The following is a 24,643-nucleotide window of genomic DNA, read 5'->3' on the forward strand; positions in this document are numbered from 1 at the left end:
TCAAGAGCTGTCATTTTACTTTACAAAAAGAGTATCTTGTTTGCATTTGGAAAATTAACAATCCAAGTCTGAATAAAGAAATGCCTTTCGTTATATTTCATTTCAAAACTGAAGACATTTGGGGGAGGGATGGATTGGCAGTTTGGGATTAGTAGATGCAAACTATTATATATAAAATGGATAAACAACTAGGTCCTACTGTATAGCACAAGGAACCACACTCAATATTCTGTGATAAATCATAATGGAAAAGAAGATGAAAAAGAATGTATACCTATGTATAACCAAATCACCTAGCTGTATAGTAGAAATTAACACAACACTGTAAATCAACTAAACTTCAATAAAATAAATTTTTTAAAAATGGAAGACATAATCAAAATCATTGAGTTCATCTGCTGAATTTAAAGGCTTCAAGAAATTTTTCCAGAGCAGAAGCAAGAAGAACTGTAATCCTGCAGCCTGTGGAACAAAAACCACATTCACAGAAAGACAGACAAGATGAAAAGGCAGAGGGCTACATACCAGATGAAGGAACAAGATAAAACACCAGAAAAACAACAAAATGAAGTGGAGTTAGGCAACCTTCCAGAAAAAGAATTCAGAATAATGATGGTGACGATGATCCAGGACCTCGGAAAAAGAATGGAGGCAAAGATCCAGAAGATGCAAGAAATGTGTAACAAAGACCTAGAAGACTTAAAGAACAAACAAATAGAGGTGAACAATACACTAACTGAAATGAAAAACACACTAGAAGGAATCAATAGCAGAAAAACTGAGGCAGAAGAAAGGATAAGTGACCTGGAAGGCAGAATGTTGGAATTCACTGCTGCGGAACAGAATAAAGACAAAAGAAAGAAAAGAAATGAAGACAGCCTAAGAGACTGCTGGGACAATATTAAACACAACAACATTCTCATTATAGGGGTCCAGTAGGAGAAGAGAGACAGAAAGGACCAGAGAAAACATTTGAAGAGATGACAGTAGAAAACATCCCTAACATGGGAAAGAAAACAGCAACCCAAGTCCAGGAAACACAGCAAGTCCCATACAGGATAAACCCAAGGAGAAACACGCCAAGACACATAGTAATCAAATTGGCAAAAATTAAAGACAAAGAAAAATTATTGAAAGCAGCAAGGGAAAAATGACAAATAACATACAAGGGAATTCCCATAAGGTTAACAACTGATTTCTCAGCAGAAACTCTACAGCCAGAAGGCGGTGGCATGATATACTTAAAGTGATGAAAGGGAAGAACCTACAACCAAGATTACTCTACCCAGCAAGGATCTCATTCAGATTCGATGAAGAAATCAAAAGCTTTACAGACAAGCAAAAGCTAGGAGAATTCAGCACCACCAAACCAGCTCTACAAAAAATGTTACAGGAACTGCTCTAAGTGGGAAACACAAGAGAAGAAAAGAACCTACGAAAACAAACCCAAAACAATTAAGAAAATGGGAATAGGAACATACATATCGATAATTACCTTAAACGTGAATGGATTAAATGCTCCAACCAAAAGACACAGGCTAGCTGAATGGATACAAAAACAAGACCCATATATATGCTGTCTACAAGAGACCCACTTCAGACCTAGGGACACATACAGACTGAAAGTCAGGGGATGGAAAAAGATATTCCATGAAAATGGAAATCAAAAGAAAGCTGGAGTAGCAATACTTATATCAGATAAAACAGACTTTAAAATAAAGAATGCCACAAGACACAAGGAAGGACACTACATAATGATGAAGGGATCAATCCAAGAAGAAGATATAACAATTATAAATATATATGCATCCAACATAGGAGCACCTCAATACATAAGGCAACTGTTAACAGCTATAAAAGAGGAAATCGACAGTAACACAATAATAGTGGGGGACTTGAACACCTCATTTACACCAATGGACAGATCATCCAAACAGAAAATAAATGAGGAAACAGAAGCTTTAAATGATACAAAATACCAGATAGATTTAATTTATATTTATAGGACATTCCATCCAAAAACAGGAGATTACACTTCTTCTCAAGTGTGCACGGAACATTCTCCAGGATAGATCTCATCTTGGGTCACAAATCAAGCCTCAGGAAATTTAAGAAAATGGAAATCATATCAAGCAACTTTACTGACCATAACTCTATGAGATTAGAATCAATTACAGGAGAAAACCATAAAAAACACAAACACATGGAGGCTAAACAAAACGTTACTAAATAACCAAGAGATCACTAAATAAATCAAAGAGGAAATCAAAAAATACCTAGAGACGAATGACAATGAAAACACGATGATCCAAAATCTATGGGATGCAGCAAAAACAGTACTAAGACGTAAGTTTATAGCTATACAAGCCTACCTCAGGAAAAAAGAAAAATCTCAAACACCCTAACGTTACACCTAAAGGAACTAGAGAAAGAAGAACAAACAAAACCCAAAGTTAGCAGAAGGAAAGAAGTCATAAAGGTCAGAGCAGAAATAAATGAAATAGAAGCAAAGAAAACAACAGCAAAGATCAATAAAACTAAAACCTGGTTCTTTGAGAAGATAAACAAAATTGATAAACCATTAGACAGACTCATCCAAAAAAAAGAGGGAGAGGACTCAAATCAATAAAATTACAAATGAAAATGGAGAAGTTATAAAAGACACCACACAAATACAAAGCATCCTAAGAGACTACCACAAGCAACTCTATGCCAATAAAATGGACAACTGGAAGAAATGGACAAATTCTTAGAAAGGTATAACCTCCCAAGACTGAACCAGGAAGAAGCAGAAAATATGAACAGACCAATCACAGGTAATGAATTGAAACTGTGATTAAAAATCTTCCAACAGGGCTTCCCTGGTGGTGCAGTGGTTGAGAGTCCGCCTGCCAATGCAGGGGACGTGGGTTCATGCCCCGGTCCGGGAGGATCCCACGTGCCGCGGAGCGGCTGGGCCCATGAGCCATGGCCGCTGAGCCTGCGCATCCGGAGCCTGTGCTCCGCAAGGGGAGAGGCCGCAGCGGTGAGAGGCCCGTGTACCGCAAAAAAAAAAAAAAAAAAATCTTCAAACAAACAAAAGTCCAGGACCAGATGGCTTCACAGGTGAAGTCTATCAAACATTTTGAGAAGAGCTAACACCCAACCTTCTCAAATCTTCCAAAAAATTGCAGACGAAGGAACACTCCCAAACTCATTGTATGAGGCCACCATCACCCTCATACCAAAACCAGACAAAGATACTACAAAAAAAAAAAATTACAGACCAATATCACTGATGAATATAGATGAAAAAATCCTCAACAAAATCCTAGCAAACAGAATCCAACGACACATGGAAAGGACCATACACCACGATCAGGTGGGATTTATCCCAGGGATGCAGGGATTCTTCAGTATATGCAAATCAATCACTGATATATACTATATTAACAAACTGAAGAATAAAAACCATATGATCACCTCAACAGATGCAGGAAAAGCTTTTCACAAAATGCAACACCCATTTATGATAAAAACTCTCCAGAAAGTGGGCATAGAGGGAACCTACCTCAACATAATAAAGGCCATATACAACAAACCCACAGCAAACATCATTCTCCATGGTGAAAAACTGAAAGCATTTCCTCTAAGATCAGGAACAAGACAAGGATGTCCACTCTCACCACTAATATTCAACATAGTTTTGGAAGTTCTAGCCACGGCAATCAGAGAAGGAAAAGAAATAAAAGGAATGCAAACTGGAAAAGAAGAAGTAAGACTGTCACTGTTTGCAGATGACATGATATTATACATAGAGAATCCTAAAGATGCCACAGAAAACTACTAGAGCTAATCAATGAATTTGGTCAAGTTGCAGGACACAATATTAATGCACAAAAACCTCTTGCATTCCTATACAATAATGATGAAAAATCTGAAAGTGAAATTAAGGAAACACTCCCATTTACCATTGCAACAAAAAGAATAAAATACCTAGGAATAAACCTACCTAGGGAGACAAAAGAACTGTATGCAGAAAACTATAAGACACTGATGAAGGAAATTAAAGATGATACCAACAGATGGAGAGATATATACCATGTTCTTGGATTGAAAGAATCATTATTGTGAAAATGGCTATACTACCCAAAGCAATCTACAGATTCAATGCAATCCCTATCAAATTTCCAATGGCATTTCTACAGAACGAGAACAAAATATCTTAAAATTTGTATGGAGAAACAAAAGACCGCAAATAGCCAAAGCAGTCTTGAGGGAAAAAAATGGAGCTGGAGGAATCAGACTCCCTGACTTCAGACTATACTACAAAGCTACAGTAATCAATACAATATGGTACTGGCACAAAAACAGAAATATAGATCAATGGAACAAGATAGAAAGCCCAGAGATAAACCCACACAACTATGGTCAACTAATCTATGACAAAGGAGGCAAGGATATACAATGGAGAAAAGACAGTCTCTTCAATAAGTGGTACTGGGAAAACTGGACAGGTACATGTAAAAGAATGAAATTAGAACACTCCCTAACACCATACACAAAAATAAACTCAAAATGGATTAGAGACCTAAATGTAAGACCGGGCACTATAAAACTCTTAGAGGAAAACATAGGAAGAACACTCTTTGCCATAAATCACAGCAAGATCTTTTTTGATCCACCTCCTAGAGTAATGGAAATAAAAATAAACAAATGGGACCTAATGAAACTTCAAAGCTTTTGCACAGCAAAGGAAACCATAAACAAGACCAAAAGACAACCCTCAGAATGGGAGAGAATATTTGCAAACGAATCAACAGACAAAGGATTAATTTCCAAAATATATAAACAGCTCATGCAGCTCAATATTAAAAAAACAACCCAATCCAAAAATGGGCAGAAGACCTAAATTGACATTTCTCCAAAGAAGACATACAGATGGCCAAGAAGCACATGAAAAGCTGCTCAACATCACTAATTATTAGAGAAATGCAAATCAAAACTACAATGAGGTATCACCTCACACCAGTTAGAATGGGCATCATCAGAAAATTTACAAACAACAAATGCTGGAGGGGGTGTGGAGAAAAGGGAACCCTCTTGCACTGTTGGTGGGAATGTAAATTGTTACAGCCACTATGGAGAACAGTATGGAGGTTCCTTAAAGAACTAAGAATAGATTTACCATATGACCCAGCAATCCCACTACTGGGCATATACCCAGAGAAAACCATAATTCAAAAAGACACATGCACCCCAATGTTCACTGCAGCACTATTTACAATAGGCAGGTCATGGAAGCAACCTAAATGCCCATTGACAGACGAATGGATAAAGAAGATGTGGTACATATATACAATGGAATATTACTCAGCCATAAAAAGGAACGAAATTGGGTCATTTGTTGAGACGTGGATGGATCTAGAGACTGACATACAGAGTGAAGTAAGCCAGAAAGAAAAAAACAAGTATCATATATTAACGCATTATGTGGAACCTAGAAAAATGGTACACATGAACCGGTTTGCAGGGCAGAAGTTGAGACACAGATGTAGAGAACAAATGTATGGACACCAAGGGGGGAAAACCGCGGGGGGGTGGGGACGGTGGTGTGCTGAATTGGGTGATTGGGATTGACATGTATACACTGATGTGGATAAAACTGATGACTAATAAGAACCTGCTGTATAAAAAAATAAATAAAATTTAAAAATTTTTTTAAAAAAAGAAAATTTTCCAAACATACTCATGAATCGTGATCTTTGTGGGGATTTCTGTCCAGAGCCTGGCATAGCGAACAGGCACCACAGACTCCTGGGGATCCCGGTCAACATGCATGTGCAGCATAAGGCGACAAAAGGATGCTCGGAGGTCAAAGGGCAGGCTCTCATCTGACATACACCGCAGGATCAAATCAACAGAGAGCTGCGTAGAAATCTGGTTTATGGCCAGATACTGGCGATCCAAGCACATCCTTGCAAAGAGATTTAGCTGGTACCTTAAAAATATTAAACATATTACATTATTTGTCTTATCTGGATAAAATTCATAAATATTAGTATCAATCAGCATCTACTTTTATGATTCCAATATTTCCCAGTGTAGGTGATAACTGGTGTAAAACTCTTCTGGTAGTAGGTTAAGTGATCAAATGACAACACACAGGGCTTCCCTGGTGGCGCAGTGGTTGGGGGTCCGCCTGCCGATGCAGGGGACATGGGTTTGTGCTCCAGTCCGGGAGGATCCCATGTGCCACGGAGAGGCTGGGCCCGTGAGCCATGGCCACTGAGCCTGTGCGTCCGGAGCCTGTGCTCCGTGACGGGAGGGGCCACAGCAGTGAGAGGCCCGCATACCGCAAAAAAAAAGAAAAATGACAACACACAGATGAAATCACCTCTATGCCCATTCAGTTGCAACTTCTCTTACTTGTTCCAGCAACATATATCTGGTGGAGAGTGTCATTAGGCTCTCAGTTCTCGGTTTCCTAGGTCTGCAAATACACTAAGCCTGTAGGCTATGGACAACAGCTCACATGAAACAATGTTCCTCTGCCTTTCCCAGGCTCACTCAGCTCCAGGCTCTGGTATCTACACTCCAAGGGTAGACTCACTCAGTTCCCAAACCAAATGTGATCAATCCAAAGGCATCAGTACACTTGGATTCATCAGCCTCCGAGATCCAGAAAGTAGCCTTTGGCTTTGTAGCTGTAGCTACAGAACCCAGGGAACACAGTGAATTCTCTGCCTTTCTCAGATTCCTGTCTTTTGGGCCCAAAGTTGCCCAAGGGCTTCTGCCTTGGGTTTCCAAGCCTTAGACTCAAAAATGCCAGCTAGTTTCTTGCTCCCAATATACTGACCACCAGCAACTACCATTGAAATTTCGACTGCCATATGCCCCCGCTGAACTTTCACAGCTAAAGACACCAGTTTCTCTGAAGCCCTAGGTCTCCACATAATCACAAGTGGTATATACATAATTACCAGCTAACTTTCTCTGAGGCCACCCCTACAACCGGATCAGCTTCCCCAACCCCAATTTCACCTCCCTCTCAACTCGATTACCTAGGTCCCAACATGTCTCTCACCTGCACCCACACCAGTCAACAAGAGGAGAAAATCCTTTGCTGCACAACAGTTCCAAACTAGTGGAAAACTAGAAAATTGCAAGTGGTATATGTGGAAAACACAGATGTTTACATTTACTGTGAATATTTTAAATAATACTAAATATTTCAGCTACCCTACTTCTGACACAACTTCTTAAATTTCTTCTTCATAGATACCGAACTTTTATAGATGTCAGAGAATCATCTCTCAATGAATATGTGAGACTAAGAACTACCATTCTCTACAACACTTAACCTGTAGTAGGTAAGAACTTCTAAATCAGCCTTGGTGCCTTCTTTGGCTTCCTGAGCAAGGTGCCTGATAGCTTTGCCATGAGGTTCCTTGTTGCTGTCAATCCAGTAGAGCCAAACTTCTTCCTCATCAATGTCATCTGAAAGGATGGCGCTCTCCATGGGGTTGTCTCCTTGCATTGAGACCAGCCTTGAAATAAATAACACACACAAAATCTATGAACAAGCTCATTCAGAAACACGATAAGGAACTGTACTGCTTACAAATAATGAACAGGATAGGATGTCTCCATCCTCTGGGCTTACTTAGTTTGAATGAGAATATCTGCATTGCCTGGGCTCAGCATAAATTTGCAGATGAGTTCTTGAGTTACAGGTATAGCCGTGGTATTAGACACACAGAGATCTGATAAATAATCCAAAAACCTGACAAGAGAAAAAATTAAATTGATCATTAACAAAAAGCATCTTATAAAATCATACCCCCAAATATACTTTGAGATATAATGAAACTGACTTTCTAGATATATTTTTAATATTATTTCCATGCAACATTTTTCTAATGTGTTGCGTATCTACCGCACCATTAGAAACAAATTAAATATCCAATTATTTGTATTTAGGACAAATCTTGTTTCCAAAAATGATATGTTTGCTTTTATTTATTTGGTGATAGTCATCCCACAGCACTGTGACTTGTTATATTTACAACATCAAAACAAAGCCAGATCAAGGCTAATGTTGTACTGAGTAAAACAGACATACAGCACATACTTAATCAACATGAATATGGCCTGGTCAAGTCTGAGGCCCAATTCTACCTTCTAACACTTATTTGCTTGCTAAGTAAGAAAATTTTGTCAATCTGCTTGACATTTCTGCATTCATTTCTCCCAGATAAGGCAGCATGGTATAAGAGACAGGGTACTTGGCGCAGAGTCAGAAACTCTAAATTCTGTTCCTAGTTGGTCTCTAGGCTTCTATTTTCTCATCTCTAAAATGTAGATAATATTATACGACCAGTGTACTTCATGAGAATGTGCAAGGGTTTAAATGAGGCAATGTATTGAATTGAATGAAATATGAATATATTTTGAAAAACTATGGGGTACTATAAAAACACAAGTTATCAGAGTGAAAATCAATTACACTTAAATATGTCTATAAAGGGTTTTGATCTCCTATAATAACTGTTTATGGTACATAATTATTATAGCAATAAGCCCAACACTGTTTTGTCCATGAAACAATTCGAACTTTAAAAAAGTTCTAAAAATAAAGCAAAAAGCCACAGTCCCCACAAGAAAAGGATACTGCATGAAGCACTTCAAACCTTGGCTCCCGATTTCTCCTGAGTAAACTAACAAATGTTTCTATTTCTTTTGCTGTGATGTGTTTCTCTAGTAGTTTTCTGTTGTTGTGCAACAAAGCTGTGATGGTATCTTCTGCCAAAATATCATAGCCAATCTGGGATTGCATGACACAGAAATTCTTAGCAATATATTCCTACAAAGGAGAAAGACTGTCAGAACGCACTGACAAAGAGCTCAAAAATAACAGGTTCTATTAGGGTCAGCAACATTGATTAATTTATTCATAACAGAAAACTCGCTAAAAATTATTGTTAAAGAAGAGCAAATAATTCTTTAGTAAATAGGATATCTGAGGAAGGAAATGGAAATCTATTCGCATATACCTCATTCAAATTATAACAGAAAATTACGTGCCTAGTAATAATTTTTCATACGGGTGCTTACACTCTTACAAGTGAGAAAAACAAAAATAAACTGAGTTAAAATGACAATTTTTTATGACATGTTAAGAAATGATTTCACCAGTATAACAGACGCCTTTCTTCGAACACTCACTAGGAGCTATAACCTAGGATTCTGGCATAATTATAGAAACAAAAATGATTCTTTGACATTTGGTTCATGAAGCATGAGCTCTATACCATTACATGATGATCCCAGGTGAACTTAGCTGATTTCCTTTTTGTACATATACCACAATGACCTATTAAATCTCTTTAAAATAATGATAAAATTTCACAGCACTTTTTGTCTTTAAAAAGCATCCAACAAGATAATGTGATTGATCACTTTATTGATCAGATCCATTCATCCAAGACATATTTCTGAAAAGCCATTCCAGGTAGTTTGCAAGACTAGGGATGCGGCAGTAAGACAGATAAGCTCCCATAGAGCTTACATCCTAGTGAGAAGGGGCAGTCAATGAGGTAGTAAATAGGATCATTTTACATGCTGAGAAGTGAAATGAAACAAACAGAGGGATGGGAAAAGGTGACAACTTGAGATGGGGTAGACTCTTGAAGAGGGGACATTTGCCCTATGATAGAAGTGATGGAAATGATAAAAAAAAAAAAAAGGAGGCAGCCGTGGGGAGAGAAGCCATCGAGCAGTGGGAGTACCAAGTGGAAGGCTCTATAATGGCGGAACCCAGTCTTCGGAGTTCTGTAAACACAAGGTGGCCATTGTGGCTGGAGTACAGTGAGTGAGCAGAAAGCAAGAGCTGACGTGGCAGGTGAGGCCCTTGCGAGCCACGGTGAACACAGAAACATTCATTCTTAGAGCAAGAGAAAGCCACTGGCGAGCTTCCCTCATGCATGGTTCCATCTGCTCCTTCTTCCCACCACCTCGCCTCTCTTCCGAGCCACGTCTCAGCCAACCACAGCACTGGTAAGCTTAACCCCGTCCACAACCCAAAGTTTTCACTTCAATTTCTTGGAGGTTCTCCTTGGGGATTTTTTCTATGATGGGAAAATGTATTGATTAGAAAGTGCTTTTGCCTTAAGATTTACTGGAACCTACCTGTTCCTTGAAAATGCTACTGGTTACACAAATCTCATTATATTCTACGCAGCAATTCTGTGGCCTTTTTCAAAATCATGGTTTTGTATATTGGGTACCAGTTAAGTAAAGTAAATGTCTTCTATTAGTGTATCATTTTAAAGATATGTATTAATTTATACACTCGTACGACTATGGTAATCAGACCCCGATATAAGGCAAACCTCCAGATGTTTGATAAATAGATCAAGATGTCAGTAAATAATCAAACGAAATTAGAGGTGTCTCCAAATTCTATAAATAACAATAAACAGAAATTCAACATGAAAGACTTGGGTTAGTACTAAATCACAAAAGAATTCCCTATTAGGACTCTATAAAATATAGGTGAGGATAAAGGAGAAGAAGGAATTATGAAGAAAGTAGCAAGTCTTTCTGCTCATGCTTTATTTTTATTATTATTATTATTTATTTTTGGCTCCATTGGGTCTTCGTTGTTGCACACAGGCTTTCTCTAGTTGCAGTGAGCTCTTCATTGCAGTGCGTGGGTTTCTCATTGCGGTGGCTTCTCTTGTTGCGGAGCGTGGGCTCTAGGCATGCGGGCTTCAGTACTTGCGGCATGTGGGCTCAGTAGTTGTGGCTCACGGGCTCTAGAGCGCAGGCTCAGTAGTTGTGGCTCACAGGCTTAGTTGCTCCGCGGCATGTGGGATCTTCCTGGACCAGGTCTCAAACCCGTGTCCCCTGCATTGGCAGGTGGATTCTTAACCACTGCACCACCAGGGAAGTCACTCCTCAGGACACCAGGCATGGGAGTCCCCAGCTTAGACAGGGAGGAGTGAGAAAGAACTTTGTGCCAGACCTCGAGGGACTGGGAAAAGACACCAGTTGAGACATGCTGCCTGGACAATCTACTAGGTACTAGCAGAACAGCCAAACCAAGGATATCCGGTGCTGAAGCACAGGGCAGTGCTATGGAAAGCGGGTCCACAGGACCCTCCCAAAGACTGAGTGTAACGGAGGACACACACATTAGGGGGTCCCATGGTTCTGAGGGTACCAGGTAAACCCTGTAGACCTATTGATTTTTTCAGTTAATTCAATCTCTCTCATAGACTACTGCATGTAGTGTGGAGTGCAGGCCTGTCTAGCAAAGTAGATCTTTCTAGGCCCGAGAAGGGAAATGAGGCCACAGAGTGACCGCCAGTCCCACCGCCATCCCTGACCTCCGCTGAATAACATGGCCCTGGTATCTGGGGCTTCTCGGAAGCTGACTCTCTGAGTGCTGTCGTTTGACGTTCTGGAACTTAATTTTCCTTCCAATAAAACAACATAACTTTACCTACATTACCTTGCCATCTTAAAGGAATGCAATGAAGTTGGGAAAAATAATTCCAATGACAAGCATTTTCAATTGGGAGGAAAAATGTTTATAACTAGGATTATATTAAAAAGCATTTAAGAATCTGTTTATATTATCTGCTTCCTCACTCTTGTCCTTGTCAAATTATTTATCTTCTGGTTAATCTTTTTCCATATTCTTTTTAGACTTTTTCTTAATCTTTAAACTGAATTTCAAAAAAAATGTATTTTCACACTTTTTTTTAAAGCAATTTTTTTTTCTTGCCAAATAACTTTTAGACTACTTTCGAGGCAGTACTATGATTATTAGGAACCTGGGTTTGAATACTGGCTCCAGTCAAAACTGTGTATTCTTTGGCAATTTATTTAACCTCTCTGTGCCTCAGTTCTTCATCTTAACCCAGTATTAACCAAGTTATGTTGTGAAAAGTGCTTAGAACTGAACCCGGTAAAATGTTAGCACTCAGTAAATACTACTAACTATTCCCAAATAACCTGCAGCCTCCAGGCCTGACAACCTAGCCCCTCCATGGCTCAGCCCTACCTGCCTTCCCAGCTTTCTCTTACAGCATCCTTCCCCATGGACCAAACTCATCAGTGAAGTTTACAAACTATGTACTCATCTCTCCAACTGGCTAAGAGAAACATGGGACACTAATACACCAAACGATAATTAACTGAAAGCAATGTTATATTCAGCAAATGTGTATTATTGAGCACATTGCAAAATATTATATATATTTTAAGACAAAACTGAGACTTAAAAGAAACTTCACTTGCAGTTGGGAACTTTTAGCTATATCCCTGGACACACCTGGGTTCCCTGTCCTCCACAGTTAGGAATGTCTTGGGATGAAAGTGCCCTTTCTAGGATCCATCATTCTCTTTTCAGAAATATCTCTTCACTAAAATGCTTGTTCCCATACAATTTCTGAAAATGATTTTCATCCAACCCAAATGCTTCTTCTCCAAGTGCTCTTCCTGGGTTCCCCCAGCTGAGCTCCTCTCTCTCCTGAATTCCCACAATGCTCTCCTATCTCTCCTGTCCCCTCTATGCCTCTACCTTATGTTTCAGATGTACATGTCATACCTTTTCCACCAGACAATGAATTCTTTGGCCTACACACAGCGATTTGGTACTGCACATGCTCCTGGAAATGCCAAAAAATGTCTCATTCATCTTTACATAACATATCCAGCATGGCTCCTGCCCAGCAGGAGCTAATACCATGCACATACAAGGACTTAGACATCCTCCCCTGACAATTCTAACTTTACATGGAAGAATAAATACATATGTCAGCTCAATTACATTTTAAGTCATTTTTGTGTGTTGCCGATATAAAACGTTGCATTGCAAAGCAGAATTTCCCGTTCCTATTTAAATGTCTTAGAACAGTAACCAAAGAACTTTGCCCATACTTTAGATATTAAACAGAGGTAAAAAGGAGAGCCACCCTCCACCTGATTTTTCCGGTAGTCCTGCTGTGAATGTCTCAGCACACGGTAGCACAGCCTCAGCATGTACTTGTAGGGGGCATATCTTTGATCCCCCAGATCTTCAAGTCTCAGCATTGAGCCTTCTCCGGCTTTCTCCTTAAAGGGTGCTTTCAGAATCCCAAATACCTAACAGGAAAAAAAAACAACCGCTTATTCTGATGAATGGAGGTGCACGTTTTGCAACATTGCAATAAACAGTGTGTTTATTACACTGACTGGAAAACACTTTTGTAATATTTGAATAGAATTAACGTAAAGTAAAAAATAAAAAAGATTTTTTTAGGATACAAGACCAACATATTAACGGACAGAAAAATACTGCTAAGAGGATTCCCTAAATTGAATGACAAAAAAATATTTAAATAAAATGCTTAATTTTGTTTAGAAATTCTATTGTATTAAAATAAAAATATAAAGATGTTAGGTTGTACCAAGTTACATGAACATATTCAGATGAACTAAAATATAGTTTGATTTCGATAGGCTTTATAATTCTATTATTTTCTATAACTTTCTAGAATCAAAATAATATAAGGAAAATATTTACTTTTCATCTGAAACTGACATCAAAAAACTGCCTCCAAATATTGCTTTTAAACCTCTTCATAAAAGAATTAGTTTATTGTTTCTATACATAAAGATGTGGCCAAATCAATGAATGCATAAGCATTCAAAATAAATAAGGAGCCATATGGGCAGCTAGTGATACCCAGTGACTCAGATTCTTCTTGTAAGAAGATTAGCAGTGGGAAGTATTTAAAAATCACTAAGGAACATAATTCTTTTAGGCAGCAAGACAGCAGGTAGGATCACCTGGAGATGAACTGGTAGGATAAGCAAATTGTTTATGAAAGAGCAACTAGGCAAAGATATGAGGAGTCATACAAGAAAGCGAAACGGAATGGAATTATCCTTTGTAGTTCATGAAATATAACATGAATTAAAGTTTCTTCAGTAATTCTATATTCACTAAACCTTGAATTTTATTATCTATAATACTAGAGTAAAATGTTTGACATATGTTGGTTGAAATAATATTAATAAATCATTCAAGGTCCTAAAAGTCCTTGAAATCAAATGTTTTATACAAAAGAAATGCTAATGTCAGAAAAGGCTTTCTCTCATTAGATTTACAACCTTTACTTTCTTTGAGAAAAATGTTGATTTTATATACTCAGACAATCAGCTATAGAATATTAATTGACAATATGTCTACTGTCTTCCTTTCCCAACTCCACAAGAACATGTATATCAACAACATAAATTTTATTTAAGTATCTTCCTTCAGTCCACAATTAATGCAGAAGCCCATTACTTTATATAACAATTATCAGAATAAAAAGAATGCATGAAGGTAGGCATGTCCAAATGTGCATATTATTAAGGAGTAAATTAATTTACTGGCATGTTATGAACAATTTCAGGAAGACATAGCATAGAAGCAGCTCTAGACTTTCAGGGAAAAAACCAGAATACCGTATAGAGCACTTGGGAGCTGATGAATAGACTGCCCTACTTTTCGAAGGAAGAAAGGGAAAAAAGTAGGAACCAAATGGAGATGGCAGCTTTCAAGTTCCCCTGGAAACTGTACTTAAAAAAGCATTACAGCATATTTTCTGGAGACAGTCTGACCACGGAGGTTTTTAAAGGTCTGTGATAGGCTGTCTCCAAGATGGCCCCCAATGATCCCTGCCTCCTGGAATTATACTCGTATGGAATACCGTCTTCTTGACTGTGGGCTGGATTTATGGACTCACTTCTAACTAAGAAACAAGGTAGAAATGATGAGATGTTACTTCTAAGATTAGGTTACAAGAAAACTATGGCCTCCATCTGAAGGCCCTCTCTTGCTCTGTCCTGGATCTCTCACTTCTAAGGAAAGCAAACTGCCGGCTCTTGAGGCAGCCCTGTGCGGAGGTCCATGCCAGTGAGCTGGAAAGTGAATCCTCTCCCATTTGAGCGTCGAGGTGACTGCAGTCCAGCCAGCACCTTGATTGAAGCCTGTGAAACACCCTGAGCAAGAACTGTCCACCCCCAGATTCCTAATCTGCAGAAACTGTAAGTATCTGCTTTGCGACACTAAGTTTTCGGGTAACTTGTTACACATCAATAGATAACGAATACAAGAACTTTCCTGATACTATAATTCAAAAAGGTAAAATATGAAAAATTAGTACATGGAAACATTCACCTGTGCCAATATGTTTTGTTCCCTCATTAATTTCTGACGTTCTCGGTTTGGCTTGGTGATTACCACATCCAGAACGTCTTGTCCATTGTTAGGTACATCAGCAACAAAGAAGATAAGGTCTTCCAATAATTTGGTCACAAACCTATCATAAAACAAAAAGGAAACATTATGGTGTGCTTAATTTTGGAAATGTATTTAAATAAACACTAAGAACTAAAATACTAGGAAAGTGAAAGTATTTTATAATAATTATTTAATTAACAAAATACCTAATGCAGTTAATATTTACTTAAATCTTTATGAAGAGCATACCTTTTTCAGTTACTCCAACCCGACCCCACCTCCACCTCTAATCAAATATCTGGAAACACAACTATGAAATAAAACCCTGTGAGTCCCAAAAACAGATGTGTTGAGAGCATTTCACCTATCCACAGATGCTCTTCCATGACTGATTACCAAAGAAGAGTATTTCTGCTTTAAGGGAGAACAGCTAAACTAAATTTCTTTTTTTTAATTATTTATTTATTTATTTATTTTTCTTATTAGTCATCCATTTTATACACATCAGTTTATACATATCAACCCCCACTGCCCAATTCATCAAACCACCACCCCCACTCCCCCGCCGCTTTCCCCACTTGGTGTCCATACGTCTGTTCTCTACATCTGTGTCTCTATTTCTGCCCTGCAAACTGGTTCATCTGTACCATTTTTCTAGGTTCCACATATATGCGTTAATATACGGTTTGTTTTTCTCTTTCTGACTTACTTCACGCTATATGACAGCCTCTAGATCCATCCACGTCTCTACAAATGACCTAATTCCGTTCCTTTTTATGGCTTTTATTCCATTGTATATATGTACCACTTCTTCTTTATCCAATCGTCTGTCGATGGGCATTTACGTTGCTTCCATGACCTGGCTATTGTAAATAGGGCTACAATGAACATTTTGGGGTGTATGTGTCTTTATGAATTATGGTTTTTTCTGTGTATATGCCCAGTAGTGGGATGGCTGGGTCATACGGTAATTCTATTTTTAGTTCTTTAAGGAACCTGAATATGGTTCTCCATAGTGGCTGTATCAATTTATATTCCCACCAACAGTGCAAGAGGGTTCCCTTTTCTCCACACCCTCTCCAGCATTTGTTGTTTGTAGATTTTCTGATGATGCCCATTTTAACTGGTGTGAGGTGATACCTCATTGTAGTTTTGATTTGCATTTCTCTAATAATTAGTGATGTTGAGCAGCTTTTCATGTGCTTCTTGGCCATCTGTATGTCTTCTTTGGAGAAATGTCTATTTAGGTCTTCTGCCCATTTTTTGATAGAGTTGCTAGTCATCTTAATATTGAGCTCCATGAGCTGTTTATATATTTTGGAGATTAATCCCTTGTCCAATGATTCATTTGCAAATATTTTCTCCCATTCTAAGGGTTGTGTTTTCGTCTTATTTATGGTTTTCTTTACTGTGAAAAAACTTTGAAGTTTCATTAGGTCCATTTGTTTATTTTTGTTTTTATTTCCATTACTATAGGAGGTGGATCAAAAAAGGTCTTGCTGTGATTTATCTCAAAGAGTGTTCTATGTTTTCCTCTAAGACTTTTATAGTGCCCAGTCTTACATTTAGGTCTCTAATCCATTTTGAGTTCATTTTTGTGTATGGTGTTAGGGAGTGTTCTAATTTCATTCTTTTACATGTACCTGTCCAGTTTTTCCAACACCACTTATTGAAGAGGCTGTCTTTTCTCCATTGTAAATGCTTGTCTCCTTTGTCATAGATTAGTTGACCATAGGTGTGTGGGTTTATCTCTGGGCATTCTATCTTGTTGCATCGATCTATGTTTCTGTTTTTGTGCCAGTACCATATTGTATTGATTACTATAGCTTTGTAGTATAGTCTGAAGTCAGGGAGACGGATTCCTCCAGCTCCGTTTTTTTCCCTCAAGACTGCTTTGGCTATTAGCAGTCTTTTGTGTCTCCATACAAATTTTATGATGATTTGTTCAAGTTCCGTAAAAAATGCAATTGGTAATTTGATAGGGATTGCATTGAATCTGTAAATTGCTTTGGGTAGTATAGTCATTTTCAAAATAATGATTCTTCCAATCCAAGAACATGGTATATCTCTCCAACTGTTGGTATCATCCTTAATTTCTTTCAGTAGTGTCTTATACTTTTCCACATACAGCTCTTTTGTCTCCCTGGGTAGGTTTACTCCTAGGTATTTTATTCTTTTTGTTACAGTGGTAAATGGGAGTGTTTCCTATATTTCTATTTCAGATTTTTCATCATTAATGTATAGGAATGCAAGAGATTTCTGTGCATTAATTTTGTACCCTGCAACTTGACCAAATTCATTGATGAGCTCTAGTAGTTCTCTGGTGGCATCTTTAGGATTCTCTATGTATAGTATCATGTCAACTGTAAAGTGACAGTATTACTCCTTTTCCAATTTGTATTCCTTTTGTTTCTTTCTCTTCTCTGATTGCCGTGGCTAGAACTTCCAAAACTATGTTGAATAACAGTGGTGAGAGTGGACATCCTTGTCTTGTTCCTGATCTTAGAGGAAATGCTTACAGTTTTTCACCATGGAGAATGAAGCTTGCTGTGGGTTTGTCATATATGGCCTTTATTATGTTGAGGTAGGTTCCCTCTATGCCCACTCTCTGGAGAGATTTTATCATAAATGGGTGTTGAATTTCGTCAAAAGCTTTTTCTGCATCTATTGAGGTGATGATCATATGGTTTTTATTCTTCAATTTGTTAATATAGTGTATCACATTGATTAATTTGTGTATATTGAAGAATCCTTGCATCCCTGGGATAAATCCCACTTGATCATGGTGCATGATCCTTTTAATGTGTTGTTGGATTCTGTTTGCTAGTATTTAGTTGAGGATTTTTTCATCTATATGCATCAGTGATACTGGTCTGTAATTTTCTTTTTTTGTAGTATCTTTTTCTGGTTTTGGTATGAGGGTGATGATGGCCTCATAGAATGATTTTGGGAGTGTTCCTTCCTCTGCAATTTTTTGGAAGAGTTTGAGAAGGATGGGTGTTAGCTCTTCTCTAAATGTTTGATAGACTTCACCTGTGAAGCCATCTGGTGATTTAATCACAGTTTCAATTTCATTACTTCTGATTGGTCTGTTCATATTTTCTATTTCTTCCTCATTCAGTCTTGGAAGGTTATACCTTTCTAAGAATTTGTCCATTTCTTCCAGGTTGTCCATTTTATTGGCATAGAGTTGCTTGTAATAGTCTCTTAAGATGCTCTGTATTTCTGCAGTGTCTGTTGTAACTTCTCCTTTTGCATTTGTAATTTTATTGATTTGAGTCCCCTCCCTCTTTTTCTTGATGAGTCTGGCTAATGGTTTATCAATTTTGTTTACCTTCTCAAAGAACTAGCTTTTAGTTTTATTGATCTTTGTTATTGTTTTCTTTGTTTCTATTTCATTTATTTCTTCTCTGATCTTTATGATTTATTTCCTTCTGCTAATATTGGGTTTTGTTTGTTCTTCTTTCTCTAGTTCCTTTAGGTGTAATGATAGATTGTTTATTTGATATTTTTCTTGTTTCTTGAGGTAGGGTTGTATAGCTATAAACTTCCCTCTTACAACTGCTTTTGCTGCATCCCATAGGTTTTGGATCTTCATGCTTTCATTGTCATTTGTCTCTAGGTATTTTTTGATTTCCTCTCTGACTTCTTCGGCGATCTCTAGGTTATTCAGTAATGTATTTTTTAGCCTCCATGTGTTTGTGTTTTTTACAGATTTTTTTCCCTGTAATTGATTTCTAATCTCATAGCGTTGTGTTCAGAAAAGATGTTTGATATGATTTGAATTTTCTTAAATTTACTTGATTTCTGACCCAAGATGTGATCTATCCTGGAGAATGTTCTGTGTGCACTTGAGAAGAAAGTGTAATCTCCTGTTTTTGGAAAGAATGTCCTATAAATATCAATTAAATCTATCCGGTCTTTTTGTCATTTAAAGCTTCTGTTTTCTTATTTATTTTCATTTTGCATGATCTGTCCATTGGTGTAAGTGAGAAGTTAAAGTCCCCCACTATTATTGTGTTACTGTCGATTTCCTCTTTTATAGCTGTTAGCAGTTGCTTTATGTATGGAGGTGCTCCCATGTTGGGTGCATATATATTTATAAGAGTTATATCTTCTTGCATTGATCCCTTGATAATTACATAGTATCCTTCCTTGTCTCTTGTAACAGTCTTTATTTTAAAGTCTATTTTATCTGATATGAGTAATGCTACTCCTGCTTTCTTTTGATCTCCTTTTGCACGGAATGTCTTTTTCCATCCCCTCACTTTCAGTCGGTATGTGTCCCTAGGTCTGAAGTGGGTCTCTTGTAGACAGCATATATATATGGGTCTTGTTTTTGTATCCATTCAGCATGCCTGTGTCTTTTGGTTGGAGCATTTAATCCATTCACATTTAAGGTAATTATCCATATGTATGTTCCTATTACCATTTTCTTAATTGTTTTGGGTTTGTTTTTGTAGGTTCTTTTCTTCTCTTGTGTTTCCCACTTAGAGAAGTTCCTTTAGCATTTTTTGTAGAGCTGGTTTGGTGGTGCTGAATTCTCTTAGCTTTTGCTTGTCTGTAAAGCTTTTGATTTCTCCAGTGAATCTGAATGAGATCCTTGCCCAGTAGAGTAATCTTGGTAATAGGTTTTTCCCTTTCATCACTTTAAGTATATTATGCCACTCCCTTCTGGCTTGTAGAGTTTCTGCTGAGAAATCAGCTGTTAACCTTATGAGAGTTCCCTTGTATGTTATTTGTCATTTTTCCCTTGCTGCTTTCAATAATTTTTCTTTGTCTCTAACTTTTGCCAATTTGATTACTATGTGTCTCGGTGTGTTTCTCCTTGGGTTTATCCTGTATGGGAGTCTCTGTGCTTCCTGGAATTGGGTGGCTACTTTCTTTCCCATGTTAGGGAAGTTTTCGACTACAATCTCTTCAAATATTTTCTCTGGTCCTTTCTCTCTCTCTTCTCCTTCTGGGACCCCTATAATGCGAATGTTGTTGCATTTAATGTTGTCCTAGAGGTCTCTTAGGCTGTCTTCATTTCTTTTCATTCTTTATTCTGTTCCGCAGCAGTGAATTCCACCATTCTGTCGTCCAGGTCACTTATCCGTTCTTCTGCCTCAGTTATTCTGCTACTGATTCCTTCTAGTGTAGTTTTCATTCCAGTTACTGTATTGTTCATCTCTGTTTGTTCTTTAATTCTTCTAAATCTTTGTTAAACATTTCTTGCATCTTCTGGATCTCTGCCTCCATTCTTTTTCTGAGGTACTGGATCATCGTCACTATCGTTGCTCTGAATTCTTTTTCTGGAAGGTTGCTATCTCCACTTCATTTAGTTGTTTTTCTGGGGTTTTATCTTGTTCCTTCATCTGGTACATAGCCCTCTGCCTTTTCATCTTGTCTCTCTTTCTGTGAATGTGGTTTTTGTTCCACAGGCTGCAGGATTGTAGTTCTTCCTTTTTATGTATTTTCCTTTGTGCTTTGTCTAGTTTCACATGCTCACAGGGGGCCTTGTGCAGAGACCTTGCATGCAGTGCTTCAGATTGTGAAAAGACAGCACCGGCACTTTAATATGGCGGCGGTGGGATGCCTGCAGAGACTCTGCATGGGACACGGCTCGAGATCTAAACTAAATTCTTAATTTAGATTCTTTTCTTTTTCACTATTAACTTAGACTACATTTCTTTTTTTTTTTTTTAGCATCTTTATTGGAGCATAATTGCTTTACAATGGTGTGTTAGTTTCTGCTGTGTAACAAAGTGAATCAGCTATACATATACATATATCCCCATATCTCCTTCCTGTTGCATCCCCTCCCACCCTCCCTATCCCACCCCTCTAGGTGGTCACAAAGCACCGAGTTCATCTCCCTGTGCTATTTGGCTGCTTCCCACTAGCTATCTATTTCACATTTGGTACTGTATATACGTCCATGCCACTCTCTCACTTCACCCCAGCTTACCCTTCCCCCTCCTCATGTCCTCAAGTCCATTTTCTTTTTTGTTTGTTTGTTTCTGCTTTATAACAAAGTGAATCAGTTATACATATACATATGTTCCCATATCTCTTCCCTCTTGCGTCTCCCTACCTCCCACCCTCCCTATTCCACCCCTCCAGGCGGTCACAAAGCACCGAGCCAATATCCCCATGCTATGCGGCTGCTTCCCACTAGCTATCTACCTTACGTTTGGTAGTGTATATATGTCCATGCCTCTCTCTCGCTTTGTCACAGCTTACCCTTCCCCCTCCCCATATCCTCAAGTCCATTCTCTAGTAGGTCTGTTTCTTTATTCCTGTCTTACCCCTACGTTCTTCATGACATTTTTTTTCTTAAATTCCATAAATATGTGTTAGCATATGGTATTTGTCTTTCTCTTTCTGACTTACTTCACTCTGTATGACAGACTCTAGGTCTATCCACCTCATTACAAATAGCTGAATTTCGTTTCTTTTTATGGCTGAGTAATATTCCATTGTATATATGTGCCACATCTTCTTTATCCATTCATCCGATGATGGACACTTAGGTTGCTTCCATCTCCGGGCTATTGTAAACAGGGCTGCAATGAACATTTTGGTACATGACTCTTTTTGAATTATCGTTTTCTCAGGGTATATGCCCAGTAGTGGGATTGCTGGGTCATATGGTAGTTCTATTTGTAGGGTTTTAAGGACACCCCATACTGTTCTCCATAGTAGCTGAACCAATTCACATTCCCACCAGCAGTGCAAGAGTGTTCCCTTTTCTCCACACCCTCTCCAGCATTTATTGTTTCCAGACTTTTTGATGATGGCCATTCTGACTGGTGTGAGATGATATCTCATTGTAGTTTTGATTTCCATTTCTCTAATGATTAATGATGTTGAGCATTCTTTCATGTGTTTGTTGGCAGTCTGTATATCTTCTTTGGAGAAATGTCTATTTAGGTCTTCTGCCCATTTTTGGATTGGGTTGTTTGTTTTTTTGTTAATGAGCTGCTTGTAAATTTTGGAGATTAATCCTTTGTCAGTTGCTTCATTTCCAAATATTTTCTCCCATTCTGAGGGTTGGCTTTTGGTCTTGTTTATGGCTTCTTTTGCTGTGCAAAAGCTTTGAAGTTTCATTAGGTCCCATTTGTTTATTTTTGTTTTTATTTCCATTTCTCTAGGAGGAGGGTCAAAAAGGATCTTGCTGTGATTTATGTCATAGAGTATTCTGCATATGTTTTCCTCTAGGAGTTTGATAGTTTCTGGCCTTACATTTAGGTCTTTAATCCATTTTGAGTTTATTTTTGTGTATGGTGTTAGAGAGTGATCTCATCTCATACTTTTACATGTACCTGTCCAGTTTTCCCAGCACCACTTATTCTCAAGTCCATTTTCTACTTCTGCGTCTTTACTCCTGTCCTGTCCTTATGTTCTTCAGAACTATTTTTTTTTTTTTAGATTTCATTTATATGTGTTAGCATATGTTATTTGTTTTTGTCTTTCTGACTTACTTCACTCTGTATGACAGACTCTAGGTCCATCCACCTCGCTACAAATAACTCAATTTCATTTCTTTTTAGGCCTGAGTAATAGTCCATTGTATTTATGTGCCACATCTTCTTTATCCATTCATCTGTCAATGGACACATAGGTTGCTTCCATGTCCTGGTTATTGTTAATTGAGCTGCAATGAACATTGTGGTACATGACTCTTTTTGAATTATGGTTTTTTCAGGGTATATGCCCAGTAGTGGGATTGCTGGGTCGTATGGTAGTTCTATTTTTATCAGTCTACATCTCTTAATGTTCACTACATTTCAATTTCTCCCTGTACAAAAGAGGAAAAACTTAACTGAACTTCATAGAAAGACAAGAGTAAGCAATCAGATGCTCTAAATTGTTCTGAAAGTATTACCTGATCTATAAAAATCATAATATTCTAAAATCATACACTAATGTTCACCTTTAAATTCTACATTTCAGTTATTATTTTAACAATTACTTGAACTTCAGTGGTTCCCCCCTTAGCCTTCTTCTTCCTCCTTCCTGTGATTTTTCATTTTCTATATGAATTTTTTTATGATCCCAGGTAGTAGACCACCAGGGAGCTGCACCGTATGTGAATTTTTGGATACAACAAAAGCTATCCAACAAATATTTAAATATGTTTTATCCAAGAAGATGTGGTATATATATACACAATAGAATATTTCTCAGCCATAAAAAAGAATGAAATAATGCCATTTGCAGCCACATGGATGGACCTGGAGATTATCATATTAAGTGAAGTAAGTCAGACAGAGAAAGACAAATACCATATGATATCACTTACATGTGGAATCTAAAATATGACACAAATGAACTTATTTACAACTTATTTATTGAAACAGACTCAGAGACATAGAAAACAGACTTACGGTTACCAAATGCGAAAGGGGGTGGAGGATGGATAAATTAGGAGTTTGGGATTAGCAGACACAAACTACTATATATAAAATAGATAAACAACAAGGTCTTATTGCATAGCGCAGGGAACGATATTCAGTATCCTGTAATAAACTGGAATGGAAAAGAATGTGAAGAAGAATATGTATATTTATGTATAACTGAATCACTTTGCTGTACACTAGAAACTAACACAACATTGTAAATCTACTATACTTCAATAAATAAATAAGCTTTATCCACATACGTTAGCATAATTATTCACCATTATCATCATGATCAATCATGATAACATCAATAAGAAAACTACAATTTAAGAGATTCAGCGACTCTAGCAAAGTGTGGAATGTATTCAGTTAGGAAGCATCTCGATCTTATCTCCAGATTTACCTCCTGCAATGGAATGGAGTTAAGTGGACACATCCATAATCCAGAATTTAGCCACCACATCCAAATTTCAGCACACTTCCAAGGATCATAAACTCCACCCCCAAATTCCAGAGATATTATGTTTTCTTGTGTGCCTATTTAAAATCTTAACCCAATCTATTTCTTTTTGACAACATGTCTAACGAATAGGATTCACTCACACAACTTCTGTGGGCAACCACAGAAATGTAAAACATGATTCCTACGCATCAAAATGTGGTGTGAATTTCTTTTGAAATTGTGACTCAATGTCTTCTATATCATTCTGTTATTCTTAAAAGAAATAATAAAACATTTATTTTGAGCTCAGATTTCTTGAACAAACTGAAATTAAGTTGAACCTTAGTGGCTCAATCTACAAGTCCAGTCCGAGCATAAATATATCTGCATTTTCTTTTTAAAAGTACTAGTGTTCTTTTTCTCCTGCTGTTTTGACGATATTGTATTCAGACGTTTAGACATCTAAGAAAGGGCAACTTTGGGAGCAACTACAAATGACTCTGCTTCAAACTCCTCCAAATGGCCTAAAAATTGATATAGTTAATGGAGTGA

General features: G+C 37.7%; 1 protein-coding gene across 4 annotated transcripts in view; it reads right to left on the reverse strand.

Annotated features, from left to right (window-relative positions):
- The window catches only part of ITPR2 (inositol 1,4,5-trisphosphate receptor type 2), a 533,444-nt gene that overhangs the window by 353,700 nt on the left and 155,101 nt on the right, over positions 1 to 24,643 (reverse strand). For all 4 annotated transcript variants that reach the window (XM_067695972.1, XM_067695968.1, XM_067695971.1 and 1 more), the window contains 6 exons: positions 15,200 to 15,341; positions 12,973 to 13,134; positions 8,673 to 8,845; positions 7,646 to 7,765; positions 7,344 to 7,529; positions 5,729 to 5,980 (listed from right to left, as the gene is read on the reverse strand). In XM_067695972.1, the coding sequence (XP_067552073.1) occupies positions 5,729 to 5,980; positions 7,344 to 7,529; positions 7,646 to 7,765; positions 8,673 to 8,845; positions 12,973 to 13,134; positions 15,200 to 15,341 (1,035 nt within the window). The remainder of the gene's footprint in view (positions 1 to 5,728; positions 5,981 to 7,343; positions 7,530 to 7,645; positions 7,766 to 8,672; positions 8,846 to 12,972; positions 13,135 to 15,199; positions 15,342 to 24,643) is intronic.

This window comes from Pseudorca crassidens, chromosome 11, assembly GCF_039906515.1.
Source record: "Pseudorca crassidens isolate mPseCra1 chromosome 11, mPseCra1.hap1, whole genome shotgun sequence".
In the NCBI taxonomy this organism is placed as follows: domain Eukaryota; kingdom Metazoa; phylum Chordata; class Mammalia; order Artiodactyla; family Delphinidae; genus Pseudorca; species Pseudorca crassidens.